Below are 13,678 nucleotides of genomic sequence, written 5' to 3'. Positions count from 1 at the left end.
AACAGTATACACTGAGTGCCTCAGGAGTAATACACTGTCTATGGGACTTTCAGAACACTGATGAAACATTTAAAAAATTCAACCAAATAAGAAAAGTCTTTAGAAAATTTTGGAAAATGAATAGCAAAGGGAACGAGCCAACTCCATCCTTTATGATCACTTTAATCAATTGTTTTTATCATAAAAAGAAAGCTACAGCCTCTAGACAGATTCTGAGTTTCTGGTGGTATGACTTGAAAATATTTTCTTCCTAGAGATTCTCACTGGTGATGATGGTGTGGTGAAAGAATGGGAAGATAAACATCTTGCCGAAATCTCTCCATAATTAAGGTGAAACAGCACTCCTACTTATAAAATAGAAATTTAGTTACTTGGCCAATCATTTCTATCTGTTATTCCCTGAACAAATATAACTTTCATCATGAAAATGTCTGAAGGCAGTCATTCTTCTGGATATTGCTAGGAAATAAAAAAATACATTATAAATAAATATATTTAAGAGTAAACTACTCACCTATTCCAATGAAAGCAGCTTTGTAGCCTTTTTCTTTCAAAGTGCTAAGAGTCATTTCATTCACTGAAAGGCTTTTACCACAAATTATCTATAAGAAACAATATTCTGCATAAGAAAATTTGGCATATGATTAATTAAAATCTTAATATTTAACATCAAAAAGAATGAAAAGTCAGCCAAAAATTCTATGAGATTCCATATAAAATGTGACAACATTTTTGTCTTTTAGTATATAAGTTTACATACACAAAATAGTATATAAATAGAACAGGAACATGTTCTATTAAGGGCTAAATGCAGAAGAAAAGCCAGTGTCATTAAAACCATCAGTAAACTTCCATAGCTTGCATAATATGTTCAAAGCACGATGTGGGGCATTTAAATAATAAGACGATAAATAAGACACATTTCCAGCATCAATGTACAGTCAATAGGGGCAAAAGATATACACAAATAAATATAACATAAAACAAGCTATGATCACCACATGTGTATGAGAGTTCAGAGGCTGGGGAGATTCATTTTAGCTAAGCTTAGAAGGTTGAGAATACAGAGAAGTGGGATTTCAATAGCGCCTTTAAAAGGAAAAGACAGGATTTTGATAAGGGACATTGTCAAGGGAAAATGAATAAAGTCAGGAAGCAGAGGGTAGTCACCCCTAGTAAAAGTCACAATACTTGGTCAGTTTCCAGACATGAGATAATTTTCACTTCTGGAACCTGCTGACCAGGGAGGTGTCAGGGTCCCTAGGAAGAAAGACCCTGAAACATCCCTACAAGTAAATACTGTGATTCCCCTAGTCCTTTCCCAAAGGAAACTATGGTCATTTATCCAAGCAACTAAGCCCTGGAAAAAGGGGAATGATCAGACATTTCAAGGACTATTAAGCACTGGTTCTTCAGTAATACTGATACTTGGAAACATAAGAGTGGGTACTTACAGGGTGAGGTAAAAAATGGAGCCTGACTGAAGTCTAGTTCACAGTGGGCCCACTGAAACCACAACTCAGTCAGTGATCGTTCTCCTAGTCTCTAAGAGCATAATTGAAATTGTTACATTTGTCAATTGAAGTAATCCCTACATTGGGTCTCTGGTCTGTGAAGTAAGAGCTATAAAAGCTGTCATAGTTGGGAAGGCCACATGAAAATATCTGAAAATCCAGCCAAGAGACTAAATCAAAGATAATATCCTATCCTGGGTGCAATGGGATGGGGAGAGATGTTAGTGGTCCCTGTCATATCCCCATTTAATCCACCAGCCTGTCCCCTGCCAACACCAGAGAATTTCTGGAGGATGACTATAAATGTCTGCAGGCTTAACTAAAGAGTAGTCCTGATTGCAGTTTCTGTTACAGAAGTGGTATTATTGCTAGAGAAGTTTTATAAGGCCACACATAGACTGCATGTGGCCATTGATTTGGCAAATGCATACTCCTTCCACTCCAATTAGAGAAGGAGATCAGAAATAGTTCAGAGTCACAGAGTATAGATAAGAATATTCATTTACAGTTTTGCCTTAGGGATATGTCAACTCTTTTCAGTAATAATATATGTAATCTGAAGCGATCTGGACATCCCACAGAATGTCACAGTGATTCATTACATTGACGACATCAGGCAGATCAGACAGCATGAACAAGAGGTGGTGAGTATGCTGGAAACTGTTAAGATATCTGCACTCCAGTGGGTGGAAGATGAACTCTATGATCAGGGACTGGTCTCTTGAGTGAAGTTTAGAGATCCAGTTATCAAGTATGTGCCAGTAAGTCCCCTTGAAAGTAAAAGACAAATAGAGCTGCATCTCACATTTCCTGCCATATAGAAGGAAGCACAATGCCTGGTAGGTTTCTTTGTGTTCTGAAGGCAAAATGTTCCTAAAAACAAAGTCCCTTAAGCTGAGTCATAGAAGAAGAGCAATGTATACCCATGAACTGGTAATTACAGCTACACTGAATGTGCACCTAAGTGTAAAGCTCTCTTCTAAGTACTGCATATACTGACTCATTTAATCCCCACAGCAGCCCCATGAAGTGTTATCAGTATTTTCATTTTACAGATAATGATACTAAAGGACAAGAGAGCTTACATAACCTTTATTGCAGTCAAATACATAGTCTAATTTCAGAGCCAACATGCATAATTGCTGTGCTCTTGTGCCTCTTGAGGTTAGAGGGCAGAGCTGGCACCATCCTCAAGGGCAAAGAACAGCATATTGTATGTGAAGACCTACTAAAAAGGTTGTGTTTCAGGAATATAAAGTGCAAAGCAAGCAATGGAGCAAGAAGTTGGAGAGGAGAATATGACTGGAACTGGATCATAGAGGGCAATGTTTTGTCTTCCTAAAATAGTAATTCTGTTTTTATATTGGCAGATATGGTAACTGTCAGAAAGTTTATAATAAGGGGACAACCAAGGTGAGGTTAATAACAAATATTCAGAACTCTGGAACGTATCAAAAAACATTAAACTGGAACATTAATTAAATATGTATTATTCAAAGCATTTTATCGTAAGTAATAGTATTACTATTAGAATTAGTAGAATTCAATGCTATTAAAATCATCTAATAGTGAGGCTTTAGAACTTTAATTTATTCTAACTTTTAAATAATACATATTTTATTGAAAAAGAAAAATAATTTCGCTGTTTGTTTTATGAATCAAATACCCTTCATACCAATATATAATAAAGGTTAGACATAAAAGAAAACACCAGGTCCAAACATTCTAATAGAATATTAGCAAACTGAGTAAGTATGCCATTTTCAAAGTTGAGCACTGGAATGCCACGCCAATGAATTAATCGGTGGAGGTGATTCTCAAAATACTTAATCTTAGGTTTACTTTATTCAGTGCCTCTGCAGGAAGATTCAAGAAGACCTCCCATCCTTTTTGAGGTGGGTATTTGTGGGAGAAGGCACAATATTTAGTTTAATAGTAGCTTTTTGTGATTTATCAAAGAGAAATAAAGACATCCCAATTCTTCCACCACAGCAGAGTGAAAATGTCTTTGATTTTGTAATATATAAGAAAGATGCTCATTCTGTATTTATACAGTCTGATTCTACTCTAATACACAATAGTGTGCAAATGGGGATAGAAAACAGTTGAGTTTTCCTTTCATGTATGGAAAGCTGCAAAGACGAGTATCTTGATCTTGGTGTGAATCTACTGGGATGGAGACCAGCAAGACTTGACTTTACCATGAACAGACACTGTGGGAAAGATGGAGGATGGTCATCACTGGGCAGCAGATCCCTGGTAGAAATGAGGACAAAGCCATAACAAGAACATTCCAAGCAGTGACAGGCACGAGGCTTCCTTCCTTTGTGTTAATGGGAACCTATTCAAATTTCCCTTTCCTAAAAGCCTGAGGCCCCAAATATTTGCCATGCAAGAAATAATCTATTCGTAGAAAGAATTAGAAGAAAGATTCCTTGACAACAAAGGTAAAGCTTTGCTTACATTATGCCTTGGGAAATTGAAATGAAATGTGTGTTAACTATAACTGGAATTGCAAGACAACTACAGCTATCAGGAACATCACGTTGGCTGATAAGCTATGAAATCTCAATGTTATTTGTTAAATAGATATGATGCTAGAAAAATCATATTACGGGCATTTTATTTGGTGTTTTTGCTTCTTTATTCCTTGTACTTTTACATATGTAATATTTCCATCTTGATTTTCTTAGATATGGTTAACAGTATATATTCTACCTTCCTCTAATGACTTTAGTAACATATTATTAGATATTTCCTACCTGAATTCGGAATACAAATTCAATCTATTTCAAGTTCAGTGTAATAGTCACTACTTTATTCCAGCAGTTCTGAATGTCATATACCCTGAGCCAAAGTTCCATCTAATAGTCTCTTAGGGATTTGATGAAAACTTTCTTTATATACTATAATATGTATTCATATACATAGTAACATTTATTATGCAGGATAAAGGCTTACAACTTTTTTGTGGAGTATAAATCTTCAAATAAAATAGGTGATGCCCATTATTTTTAAAAATCAAATAAAAACATACACACTCTTCACAGTTTTCTAATAGAAAATTTGGTTAAAGAGACCAAATATTTCCAGATGCTCTAAGATAGAAAATAAAATGAAGAAATTTTGAAAGTATTTAGTTATCTTTAGAAATGAAAATTATTTATTAGCTATTAGTGTACATGTTTCCTTGTGGGAGAGAAATAATATGATTTTATATTTATTTTCTAATACTATCTCATAATCACAGATATTCTTGGTTCAAATAACCATAGTGAAAAACAAGATGTTATAAGAGGTTATTAAGAAAAAGGTAATACCTCTATTAGATATTTCATCTCAAACTATGAAGCAGAAGAAATGTATAGAAATTACAAATTAAGGTAATCAATTAGAATTCTATCAGAATACTTTGGGAAATGACAAATATACATATTTTAAATATGCAAAAATGCAGTATCTTCATTCATATTTTATACTTTTAACTTTGAAAAATTAGGATATAAAGACCATGAAACAAAAATATGTATTTCTATTTAAATTCTGAGTTTCATTACAAAAAAATGTATAAATAAACATCAGCTAAGAAGCCATTTCTCCTAAAGGGAATACCCAATTTTATTACACTATAAATGATCCTTTGGTGTAAAATCAATTGAGAGTATGCTTGATAAATTTAAAAAATGCAAATATGGCTAATAAAGTGAAAAAATAATGAATTCTATCACAAGAATACAGAAGCAAATGAAAATACTATCCTACATAACTGTTGTCTACACGGGGGAAAAAAACCTACTTTCTGAAGAAAAATAAAAATAATAAAATAATGAAAACACATGGATGCTGACAAAGATTTTTCTGAAACTAATAACTTTAAATGTTTTCATTATTCAATCTATAAAATGAAAATGAAGTAAGTTTACAACTCAAGATTTTAAAGCAAATAACAAATAAGTTCCACTCTGATCTTGCTTATTTCTTGTCTTCTGCTAGCTTTGTGGATATTTTTCTCTTGCTTGTCTAGTTCTTTTAGTTGTTATGGTAGGGTGTCAATTTGAGACCTTTCTAGCTTTCTGAAGTGGCATTTAGCGCTGTAAATTTCCCTCTTAACACTGCTTTAGCAGCATCCCAGAGATTCTGGTACATTGTCTCTTTGTTCTCACTGGTTTCAAAGAACTTCCTGAGTTCTGCCTTAATTTCATTGTTTACCCAGGAGTCATACAGGAGCAAGTTGTTCAATTTCCAATTGCGTGGTTCTGAGTGAGTTTCTTAATCTTGAGTTCTAATTTGATTGTGCTGTGGCCTAAGAGACTGTTAGTTATTATTTCAGTTATTTTGCATTTGCTGAGGAGTGTTTTACTTCCAATCATGTGATTGATTTGAGAGTAAGTGCCATGTAACTCCAAGAACGGAACTGAAGGAGATAGAGACACGAAAAATCCTTCAAAAAAATGAATGAATCCAGGAGCTGGTTTTTTGAAAAAAAAAAAATATATATATATATACACACACACAACAATAGGTAGACTAATGAGGAAAAAAGAGAAGAATCAAATAGAAACAATAAAAAATGATAAAGGGGATATCACCACTGAACCCACAGAAATACAAACAAGCATCGAAGAATATTATAAACATTTCTATGCAAATAAACTAGAAAGTCTAGAAGAAATGGATAAATTCCTGGACACATACACCCTCCCAAGGCTGAACAAGGAAGAAGTTGAATCCCTGAATAGACCAATAACAAGTTCTGAAATTGAAGCAGTAATAAATAGCCTACCAACCAAAAAAAGCTCAGGGCCAGATGGATTTACAGCTGAATTCTACCAGAATTACAAATAGAAGCTGGTACCATTTCTTCTGAAACTATTTCAAACAATTGAAAACAAGGGACTTCTCCCTAACTCATTTTATCAGGCCAGCATCATCCTGATACCAAAACCTGGCAGAGATACAACAAAAAGAGAAAACTTCAGGCCAATATCCCTGATGAACATCGATGCAAAAATCCTCAATAAAATACTGGCAAATGAAATTCAGCAGCATATAAAAAGCTTATCCATCACAATCAAGTTGGCTTCATCCCTAGGTGCAAGGCTGGTTCAACATATGCAAATCAATAAATGTAACTCATCACATAAAGAGAAATAAAGAAAAAAACACATGATTATCTCAATAGATGCAGAAAAGTCCTTTGATAAAATTCAATATCCTTTCCTGTTAAAAAATTCTCAGTAAACTAGTTATTGATGAACATACCTCAAAATAATAAAAGCCATTTACAATAAACCCACAGCCAATACCATACCAAATGGGCAAAAGCTGGAAGCATTCCCCTTGAAAACTGGCACAAGACAAGGATATCCTCTCTCACCACTCCATTTCAACACAGTATTGGAAGCTCTGGCCAGGGCAATAAGGCAAAAGACAGAAATAAAGAGTATTCAAATAGGAAGAGAGAAAGTCGAACTGCCTGTTTGCAGATGACATGATCCCATATCTAGAAAGCCCCGTTGATCAGCCCAATAGGTTAAGTTGATAAGCAACTTCTGCAAAGTCTCAGGATACAAAGTCAGTGTGCAAAAACCGCTAGCATTCCTATACACCAACAATAAGCAGAGAACCAAATCATGAATGAACTCCCATTCACAACTGCTACAAAGAGAATAAAATACCTAGGAATACAACTAACAAGGAAAGTGAAAAACCTCTTCAAGAAGAACTACAAATCACTGCTCAAAGAAATCAGAGAGGGCACAAACAAATGGAAAAATACTCCATGCTCATGAATAAGAATAATTAATATGACAATAGGCATCCTGCCCAAAGCAATTTATACATTCAATGCTATTCCCATTAAACTACCATTGACATTCTTCACAGAGTTAGAAAAAACTACTTTAAAATTCATATGGAACCAAAAAAGAGCCCATATAGCCAAGACAATCCTAAGCCAAAAGAACAAAGCTGGAGGCATCATGCTACCCGACTTCAAACTATACTATAAGGCTGCAGTAACCAAAACAGCATGGTACTGGAAAAAAAATAAACACATAGACCAATGGAACAGAACAGAGATCTCAGAAATAAGACCACACAATACAACCATCTGGTCTTTGACAAACCTGACAAAAACAAGCAATGGGGAAAGGATTCCCTATTTAATAAATGGTGCTGGGAAAGCTGGCTAGCCATATGCAGAAAATTGAAACTGGACCCCTTCCTTACACCTTATACAAAAATTAACTCAACATGGATTAAAGACTTACATATAAAACCCAAAACTATAAAACTCTAGAAGAAAATCTAGGCAATACCATTCAGGACATAGGCATGGGCAAAGATTTCATCATGAAAACATCAAAAGCACCTGCACAAAAGCAAAAATTGACAGATGAGATTTAATTAAACAAAAGAGCTTCTGCACAGCAAAAGAAACTATCATCAGAGTGAAGAGGCAACCTACAGAATGGGAGAAAATTTTTGCAATCTATCCATCTGACAAAGGTCTAATGTCCAGAATCTACAAGGAACTTAAACAAATTTACAAGAAAAAAACCAACCCCATTAAAAAGTGGACAAAGGAGGCCAGGCACGGTGGCTCATGTCTGTAATCCCAGCACTTTGGGAGGCTAAGGCAAGCTGATCACTTGAGATCAGGAGTTCAAAACCAGCCTGGCCAACATGGTAAAATCCCATCTGTAACACAAAAAAATTAGCCACGTGTGGTGGCAGCCACCTATAATCCCAGCTACTTGGGACACTCGGGCAGGAAAACAGCTTGAACCCAGGAGGTAGAGGTTGATGTGAGCCAAGATAGTGCCACTGCACTCCAGCCTGGGTAACAGAGCTAGACTCCATCCTCCATCTCAAACAAACAAACAAACAAACAAAAAACTTACGTAAAGGACATGAACAGACATTTCTCAAAATAAGACATTTATGTGGCCAACAAACAAACATGAAAAAAAGCTCAAAATCATTCAATCATTGGAGAAATGCAAATCAAACCCACAATGAGATACCATTTCACACCAGTCAGAATGGTGAATATTAAAAAGTCAAGAAACAACAGATGCTGGCGAGGCTGTGGAGAAATATAAATGTTTTTACACTGTTAGTGGAATATAAATTAGTTCAACCATGTGGAAGACAGTGTGGCGATTCCTCAAAGACATAGAACCAGAAATACTATTTGACCCAACAATCCCATTTTTGGGTATATGCCCAAAGGAATATAAATCATTCTGTTACAAAGATACATGCAGGTGTATGTTCACTGCAGCACTATTCACAATAGCAAAGACATGGAATCAACCAAAATGCCCATCAATAATATAGTGGATAAAGAAAATGTGGTACATATACACCATGGACTACTATGCAGCCATTAAAAAAATTAGATCATGTCCTTTGCAGGGACATGGACAGAGCTGGAAGCCATTATCCTCAGAAAACTAACACAGAAATGGAAAACCAAACACTGCATGATCTCACTTACAAGTGGAAGCTGAACAATGAGAATACATGGACACAGGGAGGGGAACAACACACACTGGGGCCAGTTGAGTGGGGCAGGGACAGGGAGAGAATCAGGATAATTAGCTAATGCATGTGAGGCTTAATATCTAGGTGATATGTTGATAGGTGCAGCAAACCACCATGTTACACGTTTACCTATGTAACAAATCTACGCGTCCTGCACGTGCATCCTGGAACGTAAAATAAAATAAAATAAAACTAAATTTAAAAAAGAGACTAACAAATAAGAATAGCAGGGGAAAGCATTAATAAATATATAGTCAGCAATTAATGAATAAGAAAACAAAACTTTGATAACTGTTTATTTTAAAGAAAATATTAACGGATAGGAAAACACAAAGGAAATTTAGAGATGCAAGAGCAAATATAATCACAGGCACAGATGAGATCTTTTTATCGTATACTGAAATAATAGACTTAAATTTTTGCTAATAAATTCAAAAACCTCAATGAAGCAGAAATTTTTCTAGAAATATATTGGCAAAATTGATACGAGAATAAAATCAGTGGAAAAAACTTATAGAAGATATGAAGAAAAATGGTCATAGTTCTATTTCATAAGAGGGTTTGGAGAAGATGACAACTTCCAAATTTAGTAAAAAAGATGTCTCAAGATAATATTCTTACCAATGAGAAAATAATAAAACGCTTAGAAGTTTAATTTTATAAGGCTAATATAACTCTATTATCAAAAATTCACAAAACAACAAATAAAAATAAAGCAAAACAAAACAAAAAGTCTTTGCACATTTAAAACTTGTAATGGTAACAATATTATTTGACTGTTCCCTGCGATATTTCTGGTTTTAATATCCATTACATAAATAAATGAATGCACAAGAAAAATTTTAAAAATACTAACCAATTGAATCTGAATTACATGTACAGAAATAAACATGATGCCAAAATTGATAAATTTTAGAAATGCAATGATTAGTATAATTCAACATATAAACTCAACGTAAGTATTTACAAAGGGGAATTGAAAAATTTAACACACTTTTTATTAACTTTTTAAATTAATAAAGTGTATTAATGTAAGAGTAGAAAAATATTTATTCAATATGATTAAAAATCCCATTTCAGAGACAAGAAAAAGAATTCCATGTATTATACCTCTTTTTTTAACATACTAGATATTGAAATTGTGGAAGAAAAATATGAATAATGTACAAATAACAAAATTATCTTTATTCTCTTGTAAGATGACATTTGACTTTAAAAAATTAATCTTAGAACTAACAAGGACTGATTGGCTAATAAGTATAAGATAAATTGAAATTAAAATATTCAATAGGAAATGCAGCTAAAAAAAGATAGTTGGGAGTGAAGATAAACTGAACTGGGTCCTGGATATAATCAGGTTATGTTATTTGGATGATAATACGCTTATTAAACTACTAAGTATACAGGACTGGAGATCAAAAGAAGGATGGCTCTACATGGTTCTAGTCCTGGCATACTACTTGGCAAAAATAAGTTCTGATCAATTATTTGTTGAGTCAATGAAATAAATCTCTTTGGGAAGTAAAAGAAAAAGTAGAAGAATAAACAAGATAATGCTAGGTCATGAAAGTCAAAATACATACATACATATATAAGAGAACTTTTACATCATATGCTACATGGGAGTCAAACAGTATGAACCCACAAAAATAGTTCATTTCATTGCCAGGAAATTATTTTTGACTTTAAAATATATATTAGTTGAGAGAGACAAACAGAAGGCAAATTATAAAAAGAACCTCCGTGATGACTTTTCAAAAGGAGGTAATAAGCACAGACCACTTTGTCAAAATGTACCCACTTATGGCTAAAGTTCGTAAATCATAAAAGCTGCCAAGAGTATCTCATCAAAGGATACAAATCCTCAAAGTGAAAAAGAATCTCACTGCTATCTTTCCTCAGAATTGTATATACAGTTTATTGTTTACAAAGCAAATTTGAAAACATCATTTCCTTCACATCTTAAAACAGCTTGAGAGATGGACAAGACAGTACTGTTAGCTTTCTCTTTAATTTAGGTTCCATTTTTTTCCCTCAATAATGTAACAGATTCACAGTTTAAAATTCAAATGTACAAAATGTTGAAAAAATTGTCCCACACCTTCTCAAAGGCAATCTGTTCTATCAGATTCTTATATCTTTCCGAGATATTCTTTTCATACGTAAACAAATATTTTTATATTTTGTTCAAATATTAGTAGCATACTTTCTATTTGAGCAGATTTTGAACAACGTTCTAGATATTACTAGACTTTGCCAAAGATATCTGACAAAATTAAAAAGTGGCATGACTATAGCTAAGATATATTTCTTGGCACTCAGTATATTGCCTACTACTGCACCTTGATGAGTTTTCAAATAAGAGTAATGGGTATGCTCTAATTTATGCAATATATCTGGTCCTGTGAAAACTGAATGCAATTTTGCAATTTTATATAAGATAAATGGAGAAATAAAGCCTAATTTCTTTTTTAATTTTTTATTAATACATAATAATTTTACATATTTATGGGGTGATACATGCATAGAAAGTGTAATGATCAAATCAGGATAATTAGGATATTCATCACCTCAAACATTTCCCATGTCTTTGTGTTGCGAACATTCATCTTCAATTCAGAATACCGAATCTAATAGTTGGAAATTTCAATAATCATTTCCATATTTGATGAGATTTAGAGAAGAACTTGTATTCAAAATGAAAGACATTTTAAAACTTTTCAGAATGTACTTCTGTAAAATAATCATCTCTAAATTATCTATTTTGAACACTGTAATTTTGAACATTAAGTTTTATAAAGTTGCCCAAATCTATACTATGTGTTTTTATTCCCAGACATCTTGTTTAGTCATTATGTGTGAATGTTTCATCACCCGGCCACTGTCAATTAAAACGTAATTATAAATATAAACCACAAAATATTTTTTGAGTGTTTTCTCTTTTATTGATTCATTTTAAGTTTTACTGGTAAATGCAAAAGGTATGAGTAGTTTGTTAATCACTTTTCAAAGTATCTTCTGCATATACTTACAGCATGTATTATGTAAATCACAGTACATTACTAATCTATTGTGTTATATCTATTATGAAAAATTAACATTTTTGAAACAAAAATAGCAATATGTTCAAGTGAAGAGCTAGAGTATAATGCTCTTAACAGAAAAGAAGAGGAATATTTAAAGCTATATGCTGAAAATAATGATGTGTCAAATTTTCAACCATCTCGAAAAGAATAACACAATATTTATTTAACAAAATAATAAAAAATACGAAGCTGTTGCTTTCTATCCCACTGATTTACTGCTTGTGTCGAGAAAGGATTATCACATTCACACTACTGACATGACGAATATAATAAATAAAATAAATCTCCGTAAGAAATTATGTTCCAAATTGTGAAATACTAATGTTTCAGAGTGCACACAACTTGCATGAAAAAACGTGATTAAAGAAACCGAATCCTTCTATTAGCTGCACTGAACCCCTAAAGCAATTTAGGAATGTGTTTCTTACAGACAATTAATCACATGCAGGCATGCCAGATGAGAACTATTGATTGCCCTTTTCCAGGCTAGTGGCATTCAGACAGTAGACAGACAAATGCCCTAAGCAAGGGGAAGCATCTTTCTGCTTCTGCCTGTTGTAGCTTTTAATTGTTCTTTCCTAAAATACGTGACATTTGCTGTTAATCTTTAGTGTAGAGCTTACTCCTTTCTTTTTGAGCAGTACACAGATAGGTGTTTTTTTCATTTACCTTTACACCAAGGTCCTTCATTAGCTCAATCTCAAAATTCACTACATCATACGGCAGCCGGAACTGAGGAATTTCAGAAGTACTGAAAAAAAAGGAGAAAGAAAAACAGGCATCAGTAGAAAAATTACCAATCTTTGACCAATCTTAAAAAAATGTAACATGTCTTTATGGATTAGTAGAAAATAAATATCTCTTCCAAGGATATTTATATATCACACAAGATATGCATGAGGACATCTACATTCTTATTGATATAAACATGTTACGTGGAGTGAAGATACAGCAGAAACTGATATAAAAATAACTAAATTACAGCAATAGAAAATGATAAATATAAAACTGGCCAAAAGCAATTTCAATACTTTTAAGTTCAATAAAGTATTTGGTTGATTTATTTAATAATAATTCTATAAATTCCTAAGATAAAAAATCTTAAAATCTATTAATAAAGCTAGATAGAGATATAGATTTTAATATATGTGTACACACATATATATATACTAACATTCATATACATAGTCTATAAATGTACTTCTAGCTTGTTGATATGCAAATGTGTAACTGTATTACCATACTGTTTAGAATATTACAAAATCAGTTCCATGTGATCTATAGAACATTTTAGTCTTCTGTGAAAGCAATGAGTATTCCAAAAGTTCAGTCATTAAAAAACAATTCTATTGTATATTAATGCCTATTGCCTGCATTTAAAAAAAAATGAGGCCTATGGCACTATTATTTGAGTAGTATAATAGAGTATTAAAAGTAAGCTAAAAACACTTTCCAATGTTTTGTTAACAATTTAAAAAGCTACGTACGTCCATGAATACACAGCAGTCCATTCATTCATTCATTTGC

The 13,678-nt window shown here is 33.2% G+C and overlaps 1 protein-coding gene across 10 annotated transcripts in view; it reads right to left on the bottom strand.

Moving 5' to 3' along the window:
- The window catches only part of DPYD (dihydropyrimidine dehydrogenase), an 841,255-nt gene that overhangs the window by 598,773 nt on the left and 228,804 nt on the right, over positions 1 to 13,678 (bottom strand). For all 10 annotated transcript variants that reach the window (XR_001707891.3, XM_513583.8, XM_009425982.5 and 7 more), the window contains 2 exons: positions 12,821 to 12,902; positions 515 to 602 (listed from right to left, as the gene is read on the bottom strand). Coding sequence is in view for 9 of the 10 variants with exons in the window: in XM_513583.8 (XP_513583.3) it covers positions 515 to 602; positions 12,821 to 12,902 (170 nt within the window). In the remaining variant the exon portion in view is untranslated. The remainder of the gene's footprint in view (positions 1 to 514; positions 603 to 12,820; positions 12,903 to 13,678) is intronic.

The sequence above is a fragment of the Pan troglodytes genome, chromosome 1 (assembly GCF_028858775.2).
Source record: "Pan troglodytes isolate AG18354 chromosome 1, NHGRI_mPanTro3-v2.0_pri, whole genome shotgun sequence".
In the NCBI taxonomy this organism is placed as follows: domain Eukaryota; kingdom Metazoa; phylum Chordata; class Mammalia; order Primates; family Hominidae; genus Pan; species Pan troglodytes.
Note: the sequence above shows the minus strand (reverse complement) of the source record. Positions and strands in the feature narration are given on the sequence as shown.